Raw genomic sequence first — 24775 nt, 5'->3', positions numbered from 1 at the left:
GTGCCACAGTGGCAGGATGGCGGGACTAGGCCACACTCTGTCACAGGCGTATCTCAAGTGGATTTCCGAGGGCGGCCAAGACCAGCAGCTGCCCGGGCTGGAGCTCACCTATGACCAGCTGTTCTTCGTCAACTTTGCCCAGGTGGGTCTGGCCTTTCAGTCCCTCAATCCAGGGCATCCCTATGTGGGCCAGAACCAGCAGTCATGGCCAGGGATTGGGGTGTGCAGCGCTGCTGGCATCCAGGAAGGGTGGACCCAATGTGGGGAGGGGAGTCCCATCCTCCCAGCCCCCAGTTTCCTTCCCGTAACAGCCCCTGGTCTGCCCGCAGGTATGGTGTGGCTCGTACCGGCCTGAGTTCGCCACCCAGTCCATGAAGACAGATGTACACAGCCCCCTGAAGTACCGGCAAGTTTTTGGCCCTCCCAAGTTGCACCCGAGCCCTAAGCCCCCACGCCCCCTTGCACGTCTCAACCCCGTCTCTCCCACAGGGTGCTTGGGTCGCTGCAGAACCTGGCTGCCTTCTCTGACGCGTTCCAGTGTGCCCAGGGCACCCCCATGCACCCGTACGACCGATGCCGGGTCTGGTAGCCGAGGTCACACGTATCCACCCCGTGTCCCGGGGATTGGACCACAGAGAAGGTGGTGTCACAGCCCTTGGGGCAGCCAAGCCGGCTCAGCACTGCTGACCCCCCACCCCAACCCGGCCTTGCGCATCCAGGAGGGGACCTACCACCCTGCACTGCCTGCCCGGCTGCCCCTGCTCAGCCTGGGGTGCGTCTCCCGCTCCCTGTGCATCTGCCTGGTGCCCAGAGCTTCTGACTGAGCTGAGTAAAAGCTTCAAACCTTCTTCCCACTGCCTCTGTCTGCGCTCCAGGGAGGAGGCTCAGAGACCAGGCTCTAGGGAAACCCTGTGGAGCACTGCCTCCTTCCACGTCCTGAACAGGAGACCTCAGAAGCACCCAGAGAGGAGGGCCCTGAGGGACAGCCCAGAGCCTGTATATGGGGTCCGGGGCCACTGGCAGGCAGTGGGGTCAGAACGCCATCACCACTGTCTAGGGGTGCTCGACCCCCTCAGAATGGGCAAATTCCACTGCAAGTCTCTGGGCAGGTGTGGGGGTACCTGGATGGTGTGGGGGTGTAGGATGAGTTTGTGAGAGAGACCAGCTCTTTCCCTGGAGCTGCGCCAAGAAACAGTTCACAGCACCCTCCGGGACCCCCAATCCCAATGAGCCTGCACCCTGCTCATCTCTAGCACCCATCCAGACCTCTTGTGCCCAGGACCTGGGTCTCAGGGGACTGCGGGGAGTCCCCACACCGCCAACAACACTGAGAGGAAGACACAGCTGGGGCGACAGAGTGGACAAGGCAAGGAGAATCCGCAACCGCTTTATTTTATTTTATTTTTGGTTTTTTGGCCACACTTTGTGGCACTCAGAGGTTACTCCTGGCTCTGCGCTCAGAAATTGCTCCTGGCAGGCTCGGGACTATATGGGATGCCGGGAACTGAACCCGGGTTTGTTCCAGGTCGGCCACTTGCAAGGCAAATGCCTTGCCTCTGTGCTATTGCTCTGGACCCCGCAACCCACTTCAATGCTCCGGTGTGGACAGGGCTCAGAAGGGAAAGCAGAGACCTTCAGCGGGCACACGAGTCCTCACCACACTGCAAGCGACAAGAGACCCTGCTGAGCACACAGGGCTGAGGAACATGATCTGCCGGTGCCAAGCTGGGCCCCAGATCCATGCTCTCAGCCCTGAGGGCTCCAGGCAGGAGGCTAAAGGCTCCCACAGGCTCACCTGGGGCGGTCCCTGCCCGCTGGCACCGCCCTCCACAGCAATGCCCAGGGCCTGCAGGATTTGTTCTTGGGGGACATAGTCACCCGGCGACTTCTGCACGAAGTGAAGCAGCACCTGGTCCCCACCTGCGGGGCGGGGAGACATCAGGGGCCCCCAAGGCTGTGTCCCCCATGCCCAGACAGTCAGGTCGGGGTAGCAGCAGTCTCCCCACCTTTGGTGACCACCAGTAGTCCCCCACTCTGCAGCAGATCTCCTGACAGGTTCCCTTCGATGCCGACGGCCTTGGCCTGGAGGAGGGCACAGACCCGGGTTGGTCGAGGACAGAGAGCCCTGTGGCCCCGCCTCCACTCCCCATGTTGTCACAGACCTTGGCAGCCACCTCGCGCACCGGCTTCCCCAGGGCAGCTGGCAGGATGCTCAGGCTGCTGTACCTGCAAAACCCCCACACCGGCACTCAGGGCACGAGGCAGCCGGCTGGTGGGGGGGAGCGGTAGGGAGGGTGGATGGACCTGCTGGCCAGCTGCCGGTGCCAGTCAGCAAGGCACCCATGCCAGGCCCCAACTGGGCCCCTAGCTGCCACCTCCACGGCACCCCAGGGTTGTGAGTGTCGGGGTCCCCCTGGATAGCAAGAAGGGACGGGAGCATTGACTGGCTCCCCTCCGCAAGCCACACTCACCGCCTGAAGCCCAGTTCCTTGTAGAAACGCTTGGTCTCGTCCAGGTAGAGCTCTGGAAGGCAGGTGCAACCGTGTGCCTGGCCCCCACCCTGGCCCCGCACCCCGCCTCGCCCCCAGACCCCCAGGCACGGCGCAGGCAGGGGAGTGGAGCTTGGAGGGGCGCTGCACCCCGCCACCAGCACCTGCAGGGCAGCGAAGGCCGCTCAGGACACGGCGGGGCCCAGGGATGAGGCCCGGCGGGGGGGTGCATGGGCGTGGGGCGCGGGGGGCGGCAGGGGGGCGGGGCGGGCCTCGGCACCTCCTGCGAAGTAGCGGCCGTCCAGGAACTCCCGCAGGCCCACGGCCTCGGGCCCCACGCCCACCAGGCGCACCCCGTGCTGCTGCAGCCGCGGCCCCAGGCTGCTGAGGTCGCGCGCGATCCAGCGGCACACCACGCAGCCGAAGCGCCGCAGGCCCGCCACCACGCACGGCTGCTCCTGCCACAGGCTGCGCAGCTCCACGGCCTGCGGGGCGGCGTCGGGGACGGGGGACGGGTCAGGCCCCGGAGGGCAGCGGGAAGGGCGCGGCGACACCCGGCTCAGCCGCCCAGCCCCGGGCGCCCGGCCTCACCTCCCCGGTCACCGCGTGCTTCAGGACGCACGCGCCCACGCGGGCCAGGTCCACGGCGCTCATGCCGCCGCCAAGCGACTCCCGATCGGCTCGGCTCGGCTCGGCTCGGCTCGGGGTGACAGGACGCGCGCCTCCGCCAGTTTCCAGGAGACTGGCGCCGCTGAAGCCGTCACTGCTGGCTCCGCCTCCTCCAATCCCGTCTCGCCGCCCCTCCCCGCCCCTCCAGGCCCCGCCCTCCCGTCGCAGCCAATCGCATCGCCGACCCAGGCCCCACCCTCTCCGCTTCCTCCAATCCCGTCTCGCCTCTAATCCCCGCTCCCTTACAGGTCCCGCCCTCCCCTCGCCGCCAATCCCCGCCCCCTCCAGGCCCCGCCCTCTCCTCGCCGCCAATCGCCTCCCGACGCTAGCTCCAGGCTCCGCCCTCTCGCCACTGACAATCCCCGCCCCTCTCTAGACCCCGCCCACTCCTCGCCTGTATCCCCTCCCGCCCTATCCGCTTCCTCCAATCCCCTCGCCGAGCTCCTCCCCCACCCGACCAGGCCCCGCCTCTTCCCAGGTCCACTTTCAAATCCCCGCCGGCCCCTTCTCTCCGCCACGCCCCCTCGTCCCGTTACATTTGCATATGCATGAGCCCATCCTCCTGAGACGAGGCGAGTGCCTCGCCCCCAAAAGCACACCCCGATCTGGACGCCCCAGAACCCCCGGCTCTGCCGCTAGAGGGCAGCCGCCGCCGCCCGCGCCGCTTCCCCCGTCCAGCGCGGGATGAGCCACGCCCCACGCCGGCCACGCCCATTTAATGTCGCTGGCCCCGCCCCGTATCTGGAAGGCCACGCCCATGTCGACCGCAGGCCCCGCCCCAGCCACCAGCGAGCCACGCCTCCGTATGATGCCGCTGGCCCGCCCCGTTTTCGGATGACCACGCCCCCTAAGACCGCAGGCTCCGCCCCACATCCCTGGGCCACGCCCCGTGCCAAGCCGGGTTGCTGGGTTGGGGCACTGACTGGCTTCCCGGTGCCCAGCATCCCGCCCCTGGTCCTTGGCGGGACAGACTCAGGAGCAGCCCACGGGGAGAGGTGGAAGAGGCCAGGCGGCGCCCTTCTGAGGTGGTGGTGAAGGGGGCAATCCCTTGAGCTGCTGGAAGGGTGACCCCAAATCCTGAGTGGGGGACTACAGACCCCCTCCATGGATGGGGACACCTCTGGAGCTGCTGCTGCTTCTCCAGCATCCAGGGCACTCTCAACACACTGAGTACTCCCACCCACTGCTGGGGCCTCCGGGACAGGATTTCTGGGGCCAGAGCTCTCCAGGGTCACCAGCACCTAACAGCCCCACGAGTTGGCCTCGCACCCCTCTCCAGCTCTTCTGGGGACCAGTTGCAGGACTTGGAAGAGCAAGGACAGAGGGCTTCTCAGAGGCGGGAGCAGGCTTCCAGGAATCACCTTCCCCTGCAGGACAAGGAGCTGGGGGACTGCACAGGGGTCTGGGCCCTGGGGATCTAGGGCCATGGGGCCTGGGGTCCTGCACACAGTGACCGCACCATACTCCTTGCACCCCAAACCACGCTCCCCAAACCTGCCCGCCCTCAGTCAGTGAATGGGGTGTGCAGGGCCTGGCTGAGGGGCGGGTGAGTGGGCAGGAGAGGCTGACTCTGCCTTTGTGGAGCCCCTGCTCTGGGCCTCAGCGCTTTCCCACGCTCGTGGCCAATGGCAGCCAGAGCCGAACAAAGCTGGACTCCAGCATGCGGGGTGGGGCCCAGCCGCCGTGTGGGACACGTGGGCACAGCTGGGATGCGCCCACACCCACCGCGTGGCTGCCCCTGCCCAGATGGGGAGTGGGGCCTCAGGGTCCTGTGGGTATCTCCTGTCCCCCAGCCTGGTTCTCAGGCACAGGACCAGGTCCCCAGGACCACCCTGCCCTGGACCGCTCCCATGAGAGGTTCTTTCTGGGCACCCCTGGCCCTCCAGAAGGAACCTCTGGGACTGGCTGGGCACATGGCGTTGGGGTGGCCCCAAGGGGTGGGGATCAAAAAGGGTCCAACTGTAGGACTGAGCCTGGGCACCCCTTGCTCCCCTTTCTCAGTGGCCTGACCCATCAGCCACCCTCCTCCCAGGCCAGTCATCCTGCCAAGGCTGGTCTTGCTATGCAGGGGTCCCACTGGGGGTGTTCTGGGCAGTTCGTTCTTTTTTTTTTTTTTTTTTTTGGTTTTTGGGCCACACCCCGTGGTGCTCAGGGGTTACTCCTGGCTGTCTGCTCAGAAATAGCTCCTGGTAGGCACGGGGGACCATATGGGACACTGGGATTCGAACCAACCACCTTTAGTCCTGGATTGGCTGCTTGCAAGGCAAACTCCGTTGTGCTATCTCTTCAGGCCCGGCAGTTTGTTCTTGGGGACAGTGTCATGGGACCAGGCCTGTCCTGTCTGGACAGTAACTTAGGGGGTCCCTGTAGCAGAGATCAGCATGGTGAGACCCCAAGAACTGCTGGAGGAGAAGGGGCATATCGCTGAAGTCGGCCAGGGGAGGGGCGCAGTGGCTGAGCAGGACAGGCCTGGGTACCCCTCCCCCCACTGTGCCTAGCCCAGCCCTCCAGACCCCTCTGGGCAGCGCAGTCTGTGGTGGTATGTGCCACTAGTGCTCTCTCTCTCTCTCTCTCTCTCTCTCTCTCTCTCTCTCTCTCTCTCTCTCTCTCTCTCTCTTCCCCCCCACCCATCTTTTCTCTGTCTCTCCCTCTATTTTAATTTTTGGAGGTTTTTTGAGTCACACCCGGCAGTGCTCAGGGGTTACTCCTGGCTCTACGCTCAGAAATCACTCCTGGCAGGTTCAGGGAACCATATGGGATGCTGGGATTCGAACCACCGTCCTTCTGCATGCGAGGCAAATGCCTTACCTCCATGTTATCTCTACGGCCCCTCTCTCCCTCTGTCTCTGTCTCTCACCCTCTTTCTCTCTCATACTCCCTTCTCTATCCCTGCCTCTATCTCTCTGTCTCTGTCTCTATCAGTCTCTCTCTGTCCCTGTCTCTTTATGTCTCTTGTGTGTGTCTCTCTCTGTCTCTCTCTCTCCCTCTCTCTCTTCCAGGTAGGTGGCGCCCGCTGGCTGCAGCCCTCAGCCCCTCCCAGCCTTTTGTGCAGAGCAGCTGGCGGCGCCTTTCTGTGAGTCTGTGGGAAAGTCCGGGATCCCTCAGGCCCCTCCAAAGCGGATTAGCCCCACAGCCGCTCAGGGACCCCAGGCCCCACCCCGCAGCCCACGTGCCCAGCAGAGCAGCCCCATCTGGGCCTCAGCTCCCAGTGGACTGCCAGTTCCTCCGGCCTCATGGTGCCTGGAAGTCGGCAAACAGCACAGTCAGTCCTGCACTCCTTGACATCCCATAGTACACCCCCGAGATCTCCCCCATCACATCACACCCCATCCTGTAGCACACCCCCTGTTCCCTTGTGCCCCACCGCACATCCACCCCATCCTATAGCATGCCCCCATCACGCACGCCAGGATGACTCACCCCTCGCACACAGGCCAAGCCCCCGACCAGCCAGTTTCAGTGCAGCCACCGGGACCCCACCCCTGAAGGTGAGATCTGATTCTGGTCTGTAGAGTGAGGCCTCCTACCCCCACCCATCCAGGAGTTGTCGGGGACCCCCGGAAGTTGCTGACAGTGCTTTAAAGAGAGCCTGGAGCCCTGGGAACTGCTCTCCAGAAACGAATCCTGCACCCCAAGTTCCAGTATGTCCAGACACATTGGCACACAGCACACAGAAAAACACAGACACACAAACACAGATAAGCACAGGAACACAGACACGCAGACACTGAACACAGATAAACACAAATTCAGATACATGGACACACCCGGACACAGATACACACAGAACACAGATAGATACACAGACACAAATACACACCAAACATAGATAAGCAGATACACAGAACGCAAACACAGACACACAGATAAACAGACATACACAGACATAAACACAGGAACACACAGAACACAGATACTCATTCAGAATATACACAGACACACAGAACACAGACAAACACAGACACACACACAGACTCACAAATGCACAAACACAGAGACACAGACACACACTCAGATATACAGTTACAGACATACACACACATGCGTTCTCCCAGGTCTGCGGTCCGGACACGCACCCCTGGAGTTGTGCTGGGTAGAGCAGCCCACACGGAAGGGGCCCTGGGGCCGGGCCTGGGATGGGCCGAGGTGGGGTACAGCAGCTTCAGCCACACCACTCAGGGAGCAGAGTTGGGGCACAGGGGTCCTGCAGCAGAGGGGTCCTCTCCGGCATCTTCCCGTCAGGGTCTGGCGCCCCAGTCCTGGTCTCCCCATCTGTAAACTGGGAGAGCTTTTATGCCTCTGAGGGGGCCCCGGGGACCCCAGCCTGGATGGGGGAGACCTGGGGTACTTCATGGTGGCACTGCAGAGGAAATGGGGTCCACTGCACAGGAAAAAAGCAGGCACAGTCAGAGTCAAAGTGGGAGTAGTTGAGGACACAAGCAGACAGACCTGAACCCCTCCCCTTAGGTAATCCGGGGCCAGGAGTCTAGGCCTCCCAGAACTGGGGTTCTTTCGTCCTTGCAAGCACCCTGGGGCATCCCTGAGGGTGGGAAGGCATCTGGGCCAGAATCTGGGAAAGTTTGGATGCCCCACAACAAGTGTTGGGGTACCAGGTTTCCAAGTCACTTGGCCAACAGCCTGGCCAAGCCCCCAAGTCTCCTGGAGTAGGAACCCCAGAAAAAATGTGGGTTCTTAGGGGGCAACAAAGGCTCCCGGAGCTCCCACGCCGGAGTTAGCCCGCCCAAATGGAGAAGGGTCCTTGTTCCTTCTTGCAGACTGGGAAACTGAGGCAGGGGTTATCACCCCCAGCACCCGCTGAGAGGGGCGGAGGCAGTTCCCACGCTGCGCTGGGCGCCTGGAGCGTGCCTATCCCCCCCCCTCAACCCGCAGCATTAGTGCCGGGGTTGCCTCTGAAAGGCTCAGGGGCGCGGGGGCGCCTCCCAAAAGGCCATCTGGCTGGGCTGTAATAAAGCGGTGACGGCCTGGCCTGCCTGGGCCGCGCTGGTTCCCAGCCGCTCCCTGACACCCGGGCTTAGAACCAGCCGGGGAGGGAACACCCCGCGTCGCCTCCTCCCGTCCCAGCCGCCAGGGGCGGGGTGCAGCCACGTGGGCCTCCGGGGCCCCTAATCCGGCCCAGCGCGGGCCCAGCAGGAGTGGGCGGGAGTTGGAGGCCAAGTGAGGCCAATTTGCCCTCTCCAAGTCGGGGATCCCTAGTCAAACAGGACTGCAGGTAGGACTGCACCTCATCTGCCGGGACCCCCTGGCCCGGAGGAGGGTCTGGATGCAGAGCTGGGCAGTCCCAGGGCTGGTCCTTCACTGTCACCCCTGCAGCCCTCAGAAGTAGCCTCCTCCAAGAAGCCCTCCCTTGGCATCTGACTTCCCTTCTCCTCCAGATGTAGGCCTCCTCTGAACAGTGCCAGGATGCCAGGCTCCCCTGTGGTGCCCAAGTTGAGGCCAGAGCGATAGCACAGCAGTAGGGCATTTGCCTTGCATGCAGCCAACCCAGGACGGACCATGGTTTGAATCCCAGCATCCCATATGGTCTCCAGAGCCTGCCAGGAGCGATTTCTGAGTGCAGAGCCAGGAGGAACCCCTAAACGCTGCCGGGTGTGCCCCAAACACCCCCCCCAAAAAGGAACTCAAGCTGAAGGTGGCCCAGAGGACATCAACAAGGCAGGCAGAGCCAGGAATGGGGAGCAGGAGGGTATGGACAGAGGAAAACCAGCCACATGTTCAGATAAGGGCTCTGGGGGACACCAAGGTCCTGCAGGGCATCACCCCATCATGGACTCCCCATAAAGAGCACGGGGAAGGGTCTCTGCAGCCTCAGCCCCTTTAGGGGGTGTCAAGACTGAGCCCCCATCTGACCCCTCCCTCCCTAGGGGTCTTTCACAGCAGTGAAGGTTTAGGGGTCCCCAGGATCTCCTCAGCCCCAAAGGCTGCAATCCTGGGGGCACATGCACAGACCTACCACTGCAGGCTCTAGTATGTGTAATTAGAGTCCACGGCAGCTACTTGGGTACCAGCTCAGGGCAAAGAGTGGGCACAGCACAGCCTGTCTGGGGGGCTCAAAGACTCCCAATGCTCCTGCTGGGGCTTATCAGAAGCACCCAGGTAGGTGCCTCATTGCACCCTCCATCCAGGACATCAGATTTCCTGGCGGGCACCAGGGCCAGAAGGGTGTCACTGTGTCACTGCAGGCTGAGAGAGCCCACAGAGTCCCCTGCACTGCTGGGACCTGGGGTGCAGCTGGCTGTTGGGGTCCCAGCTTTCCGCATAGGGTGCAGGGCACAGCCCAAGTGTAAGCGTGAAAGTCCCCCCCATCTGCTGGCACCTTCCCTCCTGCCATCTGCCGCCTTCCAGCAGTCCCTGGTTCAGGAGATGGTTCGAGGGAACGAGGCCAGCTCTGCACAAAATGGAGGGGTTCCATCCCCACCACCGGTGGCCTGGCTGGATTCCCCCCACCCAAGAGCTAACACAGCAGCCGCCCCCCACCATCTTCTCCAAGCCACCAGCCTGAATTCTGCAGCACCCCCCAAGAAAGGCCCCTGGCTGCTATGACTGCTTATGTGGGACCCCCTCCCACTGGCTTACAGAGCAGGGGAGGGGCAGGACACTCCCCCCCCCAGCCCTCCAGAGTCCCCGCTTGGAGGAATGCAGCCCCTGGGGCCCCCATTCGCCGGGAAAAGCGCGCCAACTTCGCCGCCCGCACCACGCCCCTGGCGGCGGGGCTGGGAGCCCGGAGGCCGGAGGTTCCCACACTGGAGCCCATTCAGATGTCAGCGGCCCACAAAGGCCGGGCAGGCAGGCGTGTGCCCGCGGCCCCCTTGCTCCCCTTCCCCAGGGCGGGCGCAGAGAGCTCAGGCGGCGTTTCGTATTTCCCACAACTGGATCAAAGCTGCCAGGGTCGCCCCCACCGGCCACCGTGCCGGCCACTGCGGGTGGCGGGAGGGGGAGGGGGAGCCCAGCTGGCCCTCAGGCACGTGTCTCTCTGGGGTCCAGAGCTGGCTGGGGGAGGGGGCGGGGGCCGCTCAGGGCTGGTGCTGCCCCCCAGCATGAAGCGCAGACTGGGGGTGCCCTCTGCTCTGGCCCCTCTAGCACTGGCACCAGCAGGCAGGGGGAGGGTGGCACCCACGAGCTGCTCGCTCGGCACCCATGGCATCTGCGGTGGTGGTGCCAACCTGGGAGAAACGTCCCTAGCCCACAGCCAGGCTGGGGTGGGCAGACTCAGGGTAGTGCCCAAGTCACCCACCGCCCCGGGCGCCATCTTCCTGGTTCTATCCTGCCTACTCCCCAGGTGGGCTTGTGGGGGGCCTAGAGTTGGTCACCCTCAGATGCAAGGTGACTCCCGGCTCCACCTGCAATGTGCCAGGGCTGAGGACTTACCTGGGCCTTCTCTGGCTCCCTGGGCACCTCTACGCACACAGTCATGCACAGATATACAGACATGCACAGAGACACACAGACATACACAGACATGCATAGACACACGCACAGAAACGCACAGACAAGCAGACACACAAACATGTACTGCATGCAGACATAGGTACACCGATATGCACAAACACGCATAGACACACAGAAACACAGACATGCAACACACAGGTGCACAAAGACATGCACAGCCATGCAGGCACACAGAAACACACGGACACACAGAAACTCACAGACATGCAGACACACACATGCAGACAGGTATGCAGACATACACAAACACGCACAGGCACACAGAAACAGACATCCGACACACAGCTGCACAAAGACATGCACTGACATGCAAACACACAGTCACACAGTCACTTAGACACAGACACGCGTGCTGCCCAGCCAGGTAGAGAAAGTGGAGGGGGCGGTCCTGGCCAGGGGGCAGGGGCTGGTAGTGATCTGGGCTGGGCCCCAGGAGCCCCTCAGCCGGACAGTGTTTGGGACTTCCCCTGCCACCTGCACCTTCCCACCCACCCACCCCGCACGTACACCTGGCCGGCCTGGGTGCTTGGTGGGGGCCAGGACAGGGGCACCCGCCCGGCTCCCTAGAGACTCCCTGGGAGGGAGGGAAGGGAAAAGGAGGGAGGCAGCTCCTTCCCGCAGGGGACCCTGGGGTCAAGCCTCCCGTCTGCCCCCCACCAGGAAAGCGTGACCCCCAGGGCCCTGGAAGAGGAGACGCCGCGGGGAAGTGGGGTGCCCCCTGGCCAGCCTTCCCCTCCTTTCCTTTCCTTTCTTTTTTCCTTTCCTTTCCTTTTTCCTTTCCCTTCCTTTCCTTTCCTTTCCTTTTTCCTTTCCCTTCCTTTCCTTTCCTTTTTCCTTTCCTTTCCCTTCCCTTCCCCTCCCTTCCCCTCCCTCCCGGGCCAGGCGGGGAGGGTCGCCGCCGCTTCCTGCCCCCACCCGGGCCTGGGAAAAGGCGGCAGATTGAGGCGCGCGGGGTTCCCAGCCCCGGGCCGCGATGCTAATGAGGGGGGCGCGTTCCCACACCACAGCCGGGACATTGTGCGGCCGCCCACCTGCTCCCGGGGCGAGCCCATTGTGCGCGGCCAATTCACGGGCAATTTAGCGTGCGCTGATGGCCCGCGCCTTTGTGCGGCCCGCGCGCCCATTGGCCGCCGAGTGTGGGAACGGCCGCGCTGCCCGGGCCCCAGGCGCCCGCCCGGCCCGCGCGGCTATATAGGAGCCCGGGCCCGCGGACGGACGCGCCGCCGCCCGCCAGCCCGACATGGCCCCCAGCACCGTGGCCGTGGAGCTGCTCAGCCCCAAGGAGAAGAACCGGGTAAGTGGAAGTGCGCGCCCCGGCCCGGCCCGCCGCCGCCCCCCGCCCGACCCGACCGCTCACGCCCCGCTCGCCCCGCAGCTGCGGAAGCCCGTGGTGGAGAAGATGCGCCGCGACCGCATCAACAGCAGCATCGAGCAGCTGAAGCAGCTCCTCGGGCAGGAGTTCGCCCGGCGCCAGCCCAACTCCAAGCTGGAGAAGGCCGACATCCTGGAGATGGCCGTCAGCTACCTCAGGCACAGCAAGGGTGAGCCCGCAGGCCCCGCGAGTCCCGCGAGCTCCCGCCCCGCAGGCTCTGGCCCCGCGCGCCCTGCAGGCTGTCCCCACCCCGCAGGCTCCATCCGTGCTCACCCAGCCCCGCGCGCCCTGCAAGCTCTGCTCCCGCGCGCTCCAGCCCCGCGCGCCCCTCTAGCTCTCCAACCCCGCGCGCCCCTCCAGCTCTCCACCCCGCGCGCTCTAGCCCCACACACCCAGAGTCTCCAGCCCCGTGGTCTGCGCCCCGCAGGCTCCCCAAAGTCTCCACCCCGCGCGCCCACAGTTTCCGACCCTTCACACCCCTCAAGCTCTCCATCCCGCTCGCCCAGGCCCCGCGCGCCCCAAGTCTCCGATCCCGAGCGCCTCGCAAGCTCCCCGCCCCGCAGTCTCCGTCCCTTGCGCCCCACGCGGGCTCACCGGCGCCTCTTCCCTCCCTCCCGCCCGCCCTTAGCCTTCGCCGCCGCCGCGCCGGGCCCCAAGAGCCTCCAGCACGACTACAGCGAGGGCTACTCGTGGTGCCTGCAGGAGGCCGTGCAGTTCCTCACGCTGCACGCGGCCAGCGACACGCACCTCAAGCTGCTCTGCCACTTCCAGCGCCCGCCCGCCGCGGCCCCCGCGCCCGCCAAGGACGCCCCGGCCCCCGCCGCCGCCAACGCCGCCCACGCCGCCGCCGCGGTGCCCGCGCTCACCCCGGCCAAGGCCGCCAACGCCAACGCCCACGCCCGCCAGCCCGTCGGCGGCCTCTGGCGGCCCTGGTGACCCCAGCGCACGGGGGACCCAGCGTCCAGGGCGGCGGCCCTCCGGAGGGTCCTTCCCGTGCCCGCCAGGCCCCGCCCGTGTGTCTGTGTGCGTGTCTGACCCCAGGGGTCGAGCTGGACTTGCATTCCAGCAAGTGACTTCTGCGAAGTCCGTCCGTCCCCCCCGCCGGGCCCGAAGCTGGCACATTTGCGGGGCGCTGGCACATTTGCCTTTTGTAAAGGCGGGACTTGGTGCACCCTCATGGGACAGAGAGGCGGCCGGGATCCGGCTGCCGTGTATGATCCGTCCAGGATCGCCGTGGAGCGGGGTGGGGTGGGGTGGGGCGGAGGTGGGGGGCGCGCTGTGCTCTCAGGAGCTGCTGTGGGGTCCGGGCAGGGCCTGTATGATCCTTACAGGATCGCTGTGGGGCTTGGGCTAAGGGTGGGGGGCCCCCACGCTGTGTCTCGGGGCTGCTGTGCAGATTCGAATAAAATCGGAGTCTCAGCCCTCTGCAGCGTCCTGTCTGTCTCTGCTGACTCGCCTTGGAGAGGGCACAGAGGGCTGTGTGGAGGAAGGGAGGAAGGGGGACACCAGCTAAGGGCCTGGACATGGACTGTGGGCAGGAGAGTGGCTAGTGCTCCCAAGTATGACAAACGAGCAGGGCAGACACAGAGACACAGGGTGACGCCAAGGCCGCCTTCTTGCTTATTTGGGGGCGCAGGGAGGGGAGAGGTGAGGTGTATCTCCATGGAGCTCAGAGCTGACCCCCAGCTGTGTGCTCAGGGCCTCAAAGCCAAGCGTCTTACCCAGTGTCCTGTCTCCTCCACCTCCCAGCAGTGGCCTCTCGCTGCAGCAAAGGGGGCAGTTGGGCCAGATTCCCAGAGAAGTTGGGTCCCCCTACGTCCCCCATTTCCAGCAGAGAGGCGCCTGTTTCAGCGGGTCCCAGGGGGGAGTCCTCTTGTGTCAGAGGAGCGGAGGCCTCAGTGAGGAGCCGGGACTCCCTGGACTTGGAGGATGTGGCTTCCTTCCCGACCCAGCCGCCCTCCCTCCGCTCCACTTCCTGCGCAGCCCCTGCTCCCAAGCCCTCCCGGAGCTTCCTTGCCCCCTCGCTTCCTGCCTGGGGCACTGAGTCTCCGGCCCAGCCGGGTCCGGGTAGGCCAAAGTGCTTGAGGCTCACGCTCTGGGGAGCCACAGTCCAGCCCTCAGGGCCTCAACAGGGGGCACACAGCTGCCTCGCACCCTCCTCCCGCGTGAGCACCCTTGGGCACAGTCCGGGAGCACCTTCGGGGTGCTGAGCCTCCTCTGCTGGCTCCGAAACCTGTGCCCCCCCAAAGTGCCTGCCGCTTCTGAGTGCAGGACACCCGGCCACGCCGCCTAGCAACAGCCCCGGAAGCCCCAAGGCTGCCAGCGGGTGCCCTCCTCCAGCTTGCCAAGCTTCTCGGCCTGCTCGGGCCAACTCCCAGCTCTCCACCTGGCCACAAGGGCTGCCTCCTCCGGGTCTCAAGAGAGACCCCCGCTTTTCCTTGCTCTCCCTGGGCCACCATTCTTTAACGCGCCATCTTGCCCAGCTGCAGGTGCAGCATCCCTACACCAGGCAGGGATCCGACGCCCCATTTTGCAGGCGACTTTGTGCACCCGAGATCCTGCACCCCGGGGGGTGAGACGCCAGGGAGGAAAGTGCCTTAAATCGGAGGCGGAGCTCTGAGGCACTGCAAACCCCCGGCAGGGTCCGTTGGGGATCAGCACCAGGCCAGAGCGCTGAGCGAACGGTCGGGTTCGCACAGGCCGCTCGCCCGTTCCCGCCGCGCGGTGGACCCGGAGGCGCGCGGAGCGGGGAGGGCCGAGCGCCTCATTAGCATAGCCCGCGGGGCGGGGCAGGCCGCTAATGTATGCGCATATATCTCCATGGCTAATGAGCCGGCCGGGGACATTCAAGATGGCGGAGCGCGGGGCGAGAGGCAGCGGCAGCAGCGGGGACAGCCTGGACAAGAGCATCACGCTGCCCCCGGACGAGATCTTCCGCAACCTGGAGAACGCCAAGCGCTTCGCCATCGACATAGGTGGCCGCGGGCGGGTGCCGGGAGCGGGGCGCCGCGCTGCGGGCGCGGGCGCGGGTCGGGGCCGGCGGGCCGGGGGCGGCGGCAAGGACGAAGGGCGGGGGGTGCGGGCCTCCGGCGCGCGCGGGGCATCACGGGCCTCGTAGTCCGCGCGCGGCCTTCTGGGACTTGCCCGCGCGCACAGCCTCTCGGGACTTGTAGTCCCGGGGCCCCACGGGTGCGCTCGCGGCGCGGTGGTCGGACTACAGCTCCCGGCAGGCGACACGCGGCCGGCGCGCGCGGGGCATGTCGGCCCTCGTAGTTCCGCGGAGAGCGGGGCGGCCGGACGGTCCGGACCCTCCGTTCCCCGACCCCAGACGGGGACACGCCAAGAAACCCTCGCCCCAGTTGCCCCAGGCGCACGCCTCAGCGTGTTAGAATTGGGGGGACATTGTCCCTGCCAGGACCCCCACAGCCCGTCCCGGAGATCTCCGTACGGAGCCAGTGCCAGCACGGTCCCCTGTTGGGGCGAACCGGGTTCCTCGCTCAGGGCGCTTCGCTCAGCCCAGGGGAGCCGAGAGAGTGGAGGCTCCCCTGGGCAGGCTCCGGCACTGCTGTGGGCCCAGATGGACCCGTCTAGCTAGCCGCACCGTCACCTTGCCTGAGGGTGACCTGTCACCGCATTCCGCTGCCTGGACACCATGTGAGGCACATGTCCTCCGCGTGGAGACCGGGCTGACTGCGGACGCGAGACGGAACCCCCGTCTCCGGCTGTTCCTGGGTGCCTTGGGGGTGCAGGCTGTCTGCTAAACATATCTGTTCTGCCAGGACCCCACCAGAGCCCCTTCACTCACGCCCCTGGGCACAGGACAAGGCTCCTGGTTGCCGCCCTTCTGCCCTGGGGTCTGCATAGTGGGGGTCGGTGCCAGCAGGGGCCTCCAATGTCCCAAGCCCTGTTTCCAGACCTTGAGGCTAAGGAGGCGGGAGCAGAAGACACAGTGACTTGGGTGCAATGTGGGAGCCCGGGACTAGGGCAGAGGGCAAGGGGTGCTGAGGCGCTCTGTGCCCACAGGCGGCTCGTTGACCAAGCTGGCATACTACTCCACCGTGCAGCACAAAGTGGCCCGCGTGCGCTCCTTCGACCACTCGAGTGTGGTGAGTGCAGCTGCCTCGCTCTGCGTGGGGGCCTGGACGCTTGGCTGGGGGATTGGGTGGTACCCTCCCTCTGCACCCCAAGCCCTCATTGGCCCCCCCAAACCCTGTTCCCAGATCCCGTAGACCACTCCCATCCTCAGGCCCGCATTGGCCCCGCCCCCAGACCCCACGACCTGCCCTATCCTCGCAGGACACAGAACTGGACCACGAGCCTCCCTACGAGATCTCGGTGCAGGAGGAGGTGACAGCACGCCTACACTTTGTGAAGTTCGAAAACAGCTACATTGAGGCCTGCCTGGACTTTATCCGAGACCACCTGGTCAGCACTGAGACCAAAGTCATCCAGGCCACTGGAGGCGGGGCCTACAAGTTCAAGAGCCTCATTGAGGAGAAGTTGCGACTGAAGTAAATGCACTCGAGGTTCTGGGGAGCCACCAGACCACCATGATCAAATCCACCACAGCTTGGGGTGGTGTGATAGAGAAAGAGGGGCCTGAGTGCCTGCTAGTTGCCCTGTGCCACCACTGATGGTCCCAGCTGTGCCCCCAGGACTCTCCACCCAGGCTGGTGGCTGGTCTGCCCTGCACACTCAGGAGCCAGTTCTGTGGGTGCTGCAGCCACAGAGGACAGTACTGGGGGGATTACAGGGGTCTCAGCTGGGGAGTCAGGGGATTCTCGCTGGGCCAATACAGGGCCTCACTGGGCTTCCTGTCCCTGTCGCACTGTCCCCAGGGTGGACAAGCAGGATGTGATGACGTGTCTCATCAAGGGCTGCAACTTTGTGCTGCGGAACATCCCGCAGGAGGCCTTTGTGTGCCAGAAGGACGCTGAGCCTGAGTTCCGCTTCCAGACTGCCCACCCGCACATCTTCCCCTACCTGCTGGTCAGCATCGGCTCTGGGGTCTCCATTGTGAAGGTACGGCCCTGGGTGGGCTGTACCCCAGCAGAGGCCGCACAGTGGTTCCGCCTCTGAGCCCCTTTTGGTGCAGGTGGAGGCCGAGGACAGGTTCGAGTGGGTTGGCGGCAGCTCCATTGGTGGCGGCACTTTCTGGGGTCTCGGAGCTCTGCTGACTCAGACAAAGGTGCGTGTGGCTGTCAGGTGCCCAACATCCCAGCCTTGTTTCTCAGCCCTTCTGCCCCCATCCCAGCCAGTGACTTGGGGCCCTTCTCACCGTTCACACCCACTTCTCTGCAGAAGTTCGATGAGCTCCTGCAGCTGGCATCCCGGGGGCAGCACGCCAACGTGGACATGCTGGTGCAGGACATCTATGGCGGCGCTCACCAGACCCTGGGACTCAGCGGCAACCTGATTGCCAGCAGCTTCGGCAAGTCGGCCACGTCCGACACAGGTAGGGCGTGTTAGGTGGTCGGCCTAGAGCTTCCTGGCAGCATCTTACCCCGTTCTGCCTCCAGCAGCTCACTCCTGTCCCCGTCACTTCTGCAACTGTTCCCTTTGCTCCTGCTGACTGTCTCCATCATCCCCTCTATGACTGTCTCCGTCACCTGTGCTGACTCCATCCTCTCCCTGACTGCGCCATCCCTGCTGCCTGTCCCTGTCTCCCCTGACTGCCTGTCTCTCACTTCTGCCCCCGCCGCTGTTTCCGGTCCCAGAGTTCTCCAAGGAGGACATGGCCAAGAGCCTGCTGCACATGATCAGCAATGACATCGGGCAGCTGGCCTGTCTGCATGCCAAGCTGCACGGTCTGGACCGCGTGTACTTTGGCGGCTTCTTCATCCGGGGCCACCCGGTCACCATGCGCACCATCACCTACAGCATCAACTTCTTCTCCAAGGTTTGACTCCCCTCTGCGCTCAGCCAGGGTCTCAGCCTGTCAGTGGAACTGGTGGGGCCACTGGGCAGCTGGGGCACGAGGGAGCCACAATTGTGCCCTGCAGGTCAGGACCAGAGGCCTGTAAGGATGGGAGGCTTGGGAGTTGGGGTGCCATGCCAAGCTTCTGGCAGCTGGCAGCGTGGGCTCCGGCTGGGTCTCCCCACCCCGCAGGGACACCCCTGGGCCAGGCTGCATGAGGGTGTTGGCAGGGCCTGTCGGAGCAGCCTGGCTGCTGGCACTCTGGAAGGTCTGCCTCTGCTGTACCTCAGCCACCTGTGCGGCAGCAGCTGGCACTGAGCCTGCCAGACAGCTCAGCTGACATCTGCCTGGCAGGGGGAGGTCCAAGCCCTGTTTCTGCGACACGAAGGCTACCTGGGAGCTATTGGAGCCTTCCTGAAGGGAGCTGAGCAGGACAGTGAGTGATCCAGCTGGGCCTGTGGGGTGGAGTGGGGCGGGAGGGCACAGCCAGTGTGGAACTAAGCTTTGTGGCCTCAAGGACGGTGCCAGTGGGTGAGGCAGGACCTCAGGGGTGGGCCAGATGGAGCCCAGAGGGTGTCGTCTTGGGTGGGGCCATCAGGCTGGCTTGTCCTGGGTAGGTCCCATGGGGTTGGAGCTAAGAGGAGAACTGGGCCCTGCCAAAATGCTTGGGGGTGAAACGAATGATCTCTGCCCAAACTTCTACCCTTTGGGGTCAAGAGGCTGGTTCTGATTGGAAGTCATGGCCTGGGAGGGCCCCTGAGCTTGTGGGACTTGAGGGTGGGCAGCCCTCGTGCACTGGCACTGGTTGGTTGACTCGCTCAGCTTGGAGGTGGTGCATCTGCTTGTCCCTCACTAGAGTACAGGAGGCTCTGGGTGAGTGGCCTGGGTCCCACCCAACCCCCTGCTGAGCTGCCAACCTCTCCCCGCAGACCCCAACCAGTACAGCTGGGGAGAAAACTACGCGGGCAGCTCAGGGCTGATGAGTTCGTCCCCGGAGCTGTGCCCCACACAGCGCGCCCGGAGCAGCACTGTGAGTGGGGACCTGGCAGCCCAGATGTGTCCCAGATGTTAGGACCCGGCACTCCTGTCCATGCTCATGGGGGAACAAAGGAATTCAGAGTAGAAGCTTTTCCTCACACACCAGACTCTAAGCTGGGACGGGAGTCATGGGGCCCTGTGAGCTTTCCAGCCATATTGCTGGAGGCTTTCGGGGTACAAGGTCTGCTCAGCTGGCAGAAGGTTCCGGCCCCCTCAGAGCTGTTGGAGCTGAGCACCATGTCCGAGTCAGACTGCGCAAGCCCCAGCGGAGCCCCTCCCTTTCCCTATGTGCTCCGGGGGCCAGTGCTCAGCCACAGCCAACCTTCTTTAGGTTTACATGGGGGAACCCACAGCTCGACACACTCTGGTAGGGGGGACAGTGTTTTCACCCTGCCCGAACCTTGGTGTCAGGACACTGGGCAGACGCCGGGGTTGGGGGCCTAGGGCAAGGACAGCCTGGCCTACACAGTCTGTGCACACCCAAAGGTGAGGCAGCTAGTTGGGGGGATCTGGGAGCAAGTAGTTCTCTGTGTCTTCCCATGTGGAACCTGTTGCCCCTGGAGCAGATCAGCAACATGGGGCCCAAAAGCAGCCTGCTGGGGACCCAGCTTCCCTGGAGCCCCGGAAGGAAGCTGTGGGAGGAAGAGCGTTCTGAGACCCCTGAGCCCATCTGCCGCCCACACTGCTTCTCCTCCAGTTCGACATGCTGGAGATGGACCGGCTGGAGCGGCCGCTCGTCAACCTGCCCCTGCTTCGGGACCCCTCGTCCTACGTGCCCGATACAGTGGACCTCACTGATGACGTGCCTGCGCGCAAATACTGGCTCACCTGCTTCGAGGAGGCGCTGGAGGGGGTGAGTGGGCGGCGCCCTGTGTTGGGCAGGCCTAGTGATGGGAGGACTCTGGGATGGGCGGATGAGGTGTTGAGGGAGGACAGGGTGGGTAGGCGGGCCTTGGAGGGTGGTGAGGTGGCCTTAATCGGTGGGCGGGGCCAGTGGCACTTTCCAGCAGCCTTTGCTCGGGCCTCCTTGCCCCTGATCAGCACAAGTGTCTTGTCCAGTGATAGCACAGCAGTAGGGTGTTTGCCTTGTACGAGGTCAACCCCAGATGGATCCCAGTTCAATCCCTGGTATCCCATATGGTCCCCTGAGCCTGCCAGGAGTGATTTCTGAGCGCAGAGCCAGGAGTAACCGGAGTACTTCTGGGTGTGGCCCCAAAACCCAAAAAAAATACAAAAAAATAAGCCAAGTGTCTATTATCCATGGCCCTTCCTAGGACTCCACACCATGGTGCCCGGCCCAGCTCCGTGGGTTCTGGCCCAGGAGTCCGCTGGTGTGGTGGTGTGGGGCCTTTGCCCCCATCAGGACACAGTCCGGCCGCCTCACTGAGCCTGACCTTGGCAGGTGGTGAAGCGTGCGGTGGCCAGCCAGCCGGGCTCTGCAGATGCAGCCGAGCGCGCTGAGAAGTTTCGCCGGAAGTACTGGGACAAGCTGCAGACGCTGCGCCACCAGCCCTTGTGCGTCTGGACTGCGGGGTCGTGGGTGTCCCCTCAACCGCCTGCTCCTTATTGCTCGCCCTCGTGGGACATGGTCCCAGGCAGGCAGCGCAGTCACCAGCATCATCCCATTCTGTCCCCAGTGCCTATGGGACCTTGACTGTGCGCAGCCTTTTGGACACGAGGGAGCACTGTCTGAATGAGTTCAACTTTCCTGACCCCTACTCCAAGGTGAGCACTGCTTGTCCCCTACCCCACCCCATGGCAGGCAGAGGGCATGGACTCGGCCTCCCTCTGTGCGCTGCTGGGGACCTTTGGCTTCATATGAGGATATATCTCTGGTGAGTGGCCAGGGCGGGTGGGCACAGGGCAGAGGACAGAGAGAGGCCTTTGTCCCTCATGCCAGAGCCATGATGCTGTGACCGTGGTCCTCCACCTGGGCCATGGGAGCAGGAGGTGTCCTTGCTGGGCTCTACTGTTTCCACTCACACATGGGACGCTGGGGCTCTAGCCTGAATCCCGGCCCCGCAGATGAGTGGAGCCCGGTGTCCCCAAGCACCCACCAAGCCCCCTGCTGTCAGGCCTGGCAGAGGCAGAAAGGGTCCCACCAGCTGCCCCCTCAAGGCCAGTGTTGCCCGTAGGTGAAACAGAAGGAGAACGGGGCGGCCCTCAAGTGCTTCCAGACGGTGGTCGGCGCCCTGGACGCTCTGGGCTGGGAGGAGCGGCAGCTGGCCCTGGTGCGGGGACTCTTGGCCGGAAACGTGTTTGACTGGGGAGCCAAGGCCGTGTCGGAGTGAGTGTAGGGGCGAGGGGAGAGAGGAAGCGTGGGGGGAAGGCAAGGAGAGGCTTCCCAGGTCCAGCTGAGTCTGACTTTGTGAGGTGCTTTCTGCGTCCCCCCGTATGGGTGCTCGGGTCTGCCTGTGAAGTGGTGACTGGGTGCGATTGTGTCTGTCTGTGAGGTCTGACTGTCTCCCTATGAGGTGGTGACCAGGTCCAACCATGTCTGCCTGTGTGCGTGTGTAGGTCCGAATGTCTGTCTGTGGGGGTGGTACCAGGAAGTGAGTGACATGACCACACCCACCGCAGGATCAGCCCTGCCCTTGGGTCAGCAGTGGGAACCACCAGACCAGACCTGGGGGATTCAGAGAGGGCAAGACTGGGGCACCCACATGCAGCTCTCTGTCTCAGAGCACCCCCCTGCACCTCAGTCCTGTGCCCACCTGCACAAAGACCTCTGCTCTCTGTATCTCATCACTCCCCTTCTGCACCCCAGGCTGGATCTGCACCTGGGACTCACTCCTGGTGGGACTTGGGACCACAACGGGAGCGAGGGGATGGCCAGTGCTTGCTGCTATCCCCTCTCAAGCCTTGAGCACTGTCCACTGAGGCAGTGGCTCCAGGGATGCGGGGACTCGGTGCTGGTAGCGGGGGTTGTGGCCAGCTGCCGGCCTGGTGCCCCTGACTCTCTTCTCATCTCCGCACAGCGTCCTAGAGTCCGACCCCCAGTTTGGGTTTGAGGAGGCCAAGAGGAAGCTGCAGGGTAGGTGGTACGGGGAAGGGACAACCCTGGGAGCAGCGGTGTGGGGGTCCTGGGGACCACCCTGACCTGACCGCCCTCTCCCACAGAGAGGCCTTGGCTGGTGGACACGTTCGCCGAGTGGCTGCAGCGACTGAAGGTGCCGCCGGGGCCGGGGCGGGCAGCGTGGGAAGGCCTGGCCGGCCTGTTCCGACTGGAGCTCCTGCTTTTGTCTTGCAGGGGCCCCCTCACAAATGTGCCTTAATTTTCGCAGATAACAGCGGAGTAGACGTCATTTTGGGAGTCTTCCCCTTTGTGCGGGAGCTTCTGTCTAGAGGGACGGAGGTGAGTGGGGCCGGAGCCACCAGGGCAGGGTCTGGGGAGCAAGGGGAGCTCCCCAGGGGAGCCAAGGGTCTGGGTGCCAGATCCCTGAGAAGTGCCACCTGCAGGTCCTCCTGGCCTGCAACTCAGGCCCAGCGCTCAATGACGTCACCTACAGCGAGTCGCTGATCGTGGCCGAGCACATCGCAGCCATGGACCCCGTCATTCAGTAAGCGGGGTGCAGGGGGTTGTAGGGAACGTGCAGGGGCGGGGCCTAACGTGTCCCTCTACCCACAGCGCGGCACTGGACGAGGAGAGGCTCCTGCTGCTGCAGACGGGCTCCAGCTCCCCCTGCCTGGACCTCAGGTACCAGCACCCACCCACAGCTGCACCCCAGACAGGGAGCCCTTCGGCCCATCCCGGAACAAAATGTGCCCCTTAGAGTCTCGTGGGTGGCGTGGGTGGGTGTGGGGCTCCCTGGCCTGGCCTCACTGCCTCTTCTTCCCCGAAGCCGCCTGGACAAGGGGCTGGCCGCCCTGGTGCGGGAGCGCGGCGCCGACCTGGTGGTGATCGAGGGCATGGGCCGCGCTGTGCACACCAACTACCACGCCGCCCTGCGCTGCGAGAGCCTCAAGCTGGCCGTGGTGAAGAATGCCTGGCTGGCCGCACGCCTCGGGGGGCGCCTCTTCAGCGTTATCTTCAAGTATGAGGTCCCAGCGCCCTGAGCGCAACTGCCAATAGATTCACAGACTCAGCCCGTCTCTGTGTCCCGCACTGGCTCCCGCCGCCGGCAAGGGGAATGAGTGGGGGGACATCCCGGACGGCCCAGAGACTGTCAGCCCAAGATCGGCTGTTCTGTGTCCGCCAGGTCCATTGTCCCCTGCCCCCTCCCGCCTCAGCTGCATAAGCTCCCCCCAGGGGTCCTGGCGAAGTTTCGAGTCCCTCAGCCAACTGCAGCCCCATCCCATCCCACATAGCTGGCCTGTGCCCTCATGGCCCTTCCCCCAGGGGACCCTGTGCTGGAGGTCCCTGCCATACTACCGTTCTGTCCTCCCTGCAGTTCCCACTCTGCTGTGGTCTTCACCATCCCGAGGTCCATTCCATCCTGTCATCCCTCCACCCCTGCCGGCTTCTATCTCAGCCCCCTCCCAGCTGAGGGCAGCAGGCTGGCTCCCACCACGGGTCCCGGGACTCCCAGCTGACCTCTTCTTAGTGCCCTGCTCCAGTCCTTATGTTCAGTAACCCTCCAGCTTCTCCCAGCTGAGGAGACGGACCACCACGGCCCTGCCCTTCCTAGTGCCGAGCCTGGCCCATTCCCTCCCTTGGGTGCTGGAGGCAGCAAATGTCAGACATGGTGGGTGTTTTATTGGGGTCCAGTCTGTACAGAGCAGGGTGCCCTCTAGCAGGGGGCAGCTGCTGAGTCCTCCAGCATAGCACCGGGTCCATCTCACCGGAGCCCCTCAGAGGTGAAGCAGATGCCCAACTTTGGGGTGGCTTTGGGCGGCCCACATTTCCCAGTGCAGACCCCGGGTGCTCCCACCCCTGCTGCTTCTGCACACTTGTCTCTGGCATCAGGAGGGCATGCGGACAGGGCCCCCAATTCCCTCTGGGCCCCGTGGCATTCATGTCCTGCTGAAGACTGAGCTGGGAGAGCTGCACACACCTCTCCCTGCCCATGGTGTCCAACTGTGCCCAGGCCTTGTTCTTGGGCAAAATCCTCATGGTCCTCTCCCAGGCTGGTGGACTTGGCAGCCACAGGGTAGGCGGCCCACGCCCAGTCCTGAGGCCCCATGGCTGCCAGTCCATGGGTTGGGGTTGGATTTGCTCTTGGTCACTGTGGGTCCCGAGGACAGCTGTGGCCGATTGGGGTTCAGGGGCCAGCATCCAGCTAGGGCTCCCCTGAAGACCTCAAACAGCTGGGATGAATAGGCAGAGGTCAGAGTGATATGGCCAGGACCTGCGCTCGTGGTGGCCTGGCTTGAGCCGCTGCCACGCTGGTCACCAACACGGGGCAGAGCCTAGCCTAGGGTGTCCGTCCACCAAGCCCTCCAGTGTCCCCTCACTCCACACTCTGTACTCCAGGTGGGTGGTCCCTGGGGGGTCACCTCATCCACAGTGTGCCTTTGGGGACCCCAGCTCCTGTCCTGAGCAACCAGAAGGGTCCAGGCGTTCCCATAGTCCGCTGTGTGAGCCTCGGCTCTGAGCCTGGTCCCGCAGGCACGGGACGTCTCCTCCATGGTGGCTTCCAAGCTGCACAGAGATGGGCCTCAGTGGGGTCTGTGGGGAGAGGGAGGACTCAGGAGCCGCTGGACCCTCAGACTCTCAGCCCAGCCCGGTGGGGTGGCTATTACCTGACCCTCGGCTGCTCTCAGTTCCTGACTGCAGGCAGAGGTAAAGACAAGTGGTTAGCTGGGCAGTACAGCAGGCAGTGTGAGTGGGCACATGCCACTTTAGCTTCTGTCTCCCTGTTGGCCCTGTTCACTGGACTCTCG

General features: G+C 64.2%; 4 protein-coding genes across 6 annotated transcripts in view; 3 read left to right on the top strand and 1 right to left on the bottom strand.

The window, feature by feature from the left end:
* The window catches only part of MMEL1 (membrane metalloendopeptidase like 1), a 188468-nt gene extending 187620 nt beyond the window's left edge, over window positions 1–848 (top strand). For 2 of the 3 annotated variants that reach the window (XM_049775308.1, XM_049775307.1), the window contains 3 exons: window positions 47–142; window positions 330–406; window positions 490–848. In XM_049775308.1, the coding sequence (XP_049631265.1) occupies window positions 47–142; window positions 330–406; window positions 490–589 (273 nt within the window). In that variant the 3' untranslated portion in view covers window positions 590–848. The remainder of the gene's footprint in view (window positions 1–46; window positions 143–329; window positions 407–489) is intronic. The other variant, XM_049775306.1, reaches the window with a different exon arrangement.
* A 700-nt stretch (window positions 849–1548) lies between these two features.
* On the bottom strand, window positions 1549–3212 carry PRXL2B (peroxiredoxin like 2B). Its single transcript, XM_049775396.1, has 7 exons — window positions 3081–3212; window positions 2770–2974; window positions 2472–2523; window positions 2163–2226; window positions 2007–2082; window positions 1796–1920; window positions 1549–1661 (listed from the first exon to the last, which is right to left on the bottom strand). Exons 1-7 carry the CDS (start codon window positions 3141–3143, stop codon window positions 1635–1637), a joined length of 612 nt encoding a protein of 203 aa, XP_049631353.1. The 5' UTR covers window positions 3144–3212; the 3' UTR covers window positions 1549–1634.
* Window positions 3213–11865: 8653 nt separating this feature from the next.
* HES5 (hes family bHLH transcription factor 5) lies at window positions 11866–12933 on the top strand. Its single transcript, XM_049775399.1, has 3 exons — window positions 11866–11919; window positions 12001–12166; window positions 12626–12933. The coding sequence occupies exons 1-3, from the start codon at window positions 11866–11868 to the stop codon at window positions 12931–12933; spliced, it is 528 nt and encodes a 175-aa protein (XP_049631356.1).
* A 1907-nt stretch (window positions 12934–14840) lies between these two features.
* On the top strand, window positions 14841–23040 carry PANK4 (pantothenate kinase 4 (inactive)). The gene is made up of 19 exons (XM_049775309.1): window positions 14841–14972; window positions 16021–16103; window positions 16294–16508; window positions 16836–17019; window positions 17093–17185; window positions 17299–17452; window positions 17715–17896; window positions 18269–18350; window positions 18844–18944; window positions 19650–19805; window positions 20355–20467; window positions 20590–20677; window positions 21088–21239; window positions 21931–21986; window positions 22073–22122; window positions 22203–22307; window positions 22412–22512; window positions 22581–22649; window positions 22795–23040. The coding sequence occupies exons 1-19, from the start codon at window positions 14849–14851 to the stop codon at window positions 23006–23008; spliced, it is 2322 nt and encodes a 773-aa protein (XP_049631266.1). The 5' UTR covers window positions 14841–14848; the 3' UTR covers window positions 23009–23040.
* Window positions 23041–24775: the final 1735 nt, after the last annotated feature.

The sequence above is a fragment of the Suncus etruscus genome, chromosome 6 (genome assembly GCF_024139225.1).
Source record: "Suncus etruscus isolate mSunEtr1 chromosome 6, mSunEtr1.pri.cur, whole genome shotgun sequence".
NCBI lineage: Eukaryota > Metazoa > Chordata > Mammalia > Eulipotyphla > Soricidae > Suncus > Suncus etruscus.
This window is presented reverse-complemented; position numbering and strand designations above follow the sequence as displayed.

Bases quoted from the DNA above. Each gene is read 5' to 3' on its own strand.
- PRXL2B (XM_049775396.1), bottom strand. From the start codon at position 3,143: ATGAGCGCCGTGGACCTGGCCCGCGTGGGCGCGTGCGTCCTGAAGCAC. The intron at 2,227-2,471 runs GTGAGTGTGGCT...GGGGTTTTGCAG, and splicing joins AAGGAACTGGGCTTCAGGCG to GTACAGCAGCCTGAGCATCC. The intron at 1,662-1,795 runs GTGAGCCTGTGG...TGTCGCTTGCAG, and splicing joins GCGGGCAGGGACCGCCCCAG to TGTGGTGAGGACTCGTGTGC.
- HES5 (XM_049775399.1), top strand. From the start codon at position 11,866: ATGGCCCCCAGCACCGTGGCCGTGGAGCTGCTCAGCCCCAAGGAGAAG. The intron at 11,920-12,000 runs GTAAGTGGAAGT...CTCGCCCCGCAG, and splicing joins GCCCCAAGGAGAAGAACCGG to CTGCGGAAGCCCGTGGTGGA. The intron at 12,167-12,625 runs GTGAGCCCGCAG...GCCCGCCCTTAG, and splicing joins CTACCTCAGGCACAGCAAGG to CCTTCGCCGCCGCCGCGCCG.
- PANK4 (XM_049775309.1), top strand. From the start codon at position 14,849: ATGGCGGAGCGCGGGGCGAGAGGCAGCGGCAGCAGCGGGGACAGCCTG. The intron at 17,020-17,092 runs GTACGGCCCTGG...CTTTTGGTGCAG, and splicing joins CTGGGGTCTCCATTGTGAAG to GTGGAGGCCGAGGACAGGTT. The intron at 17,897-18,268 runs GTTTGACTCCCC...TCTGCCTGGCAG, and splicing joins GCATCAACTTCTTCTCCAAG to GGGGAGGTCCAAGCCCTGTT.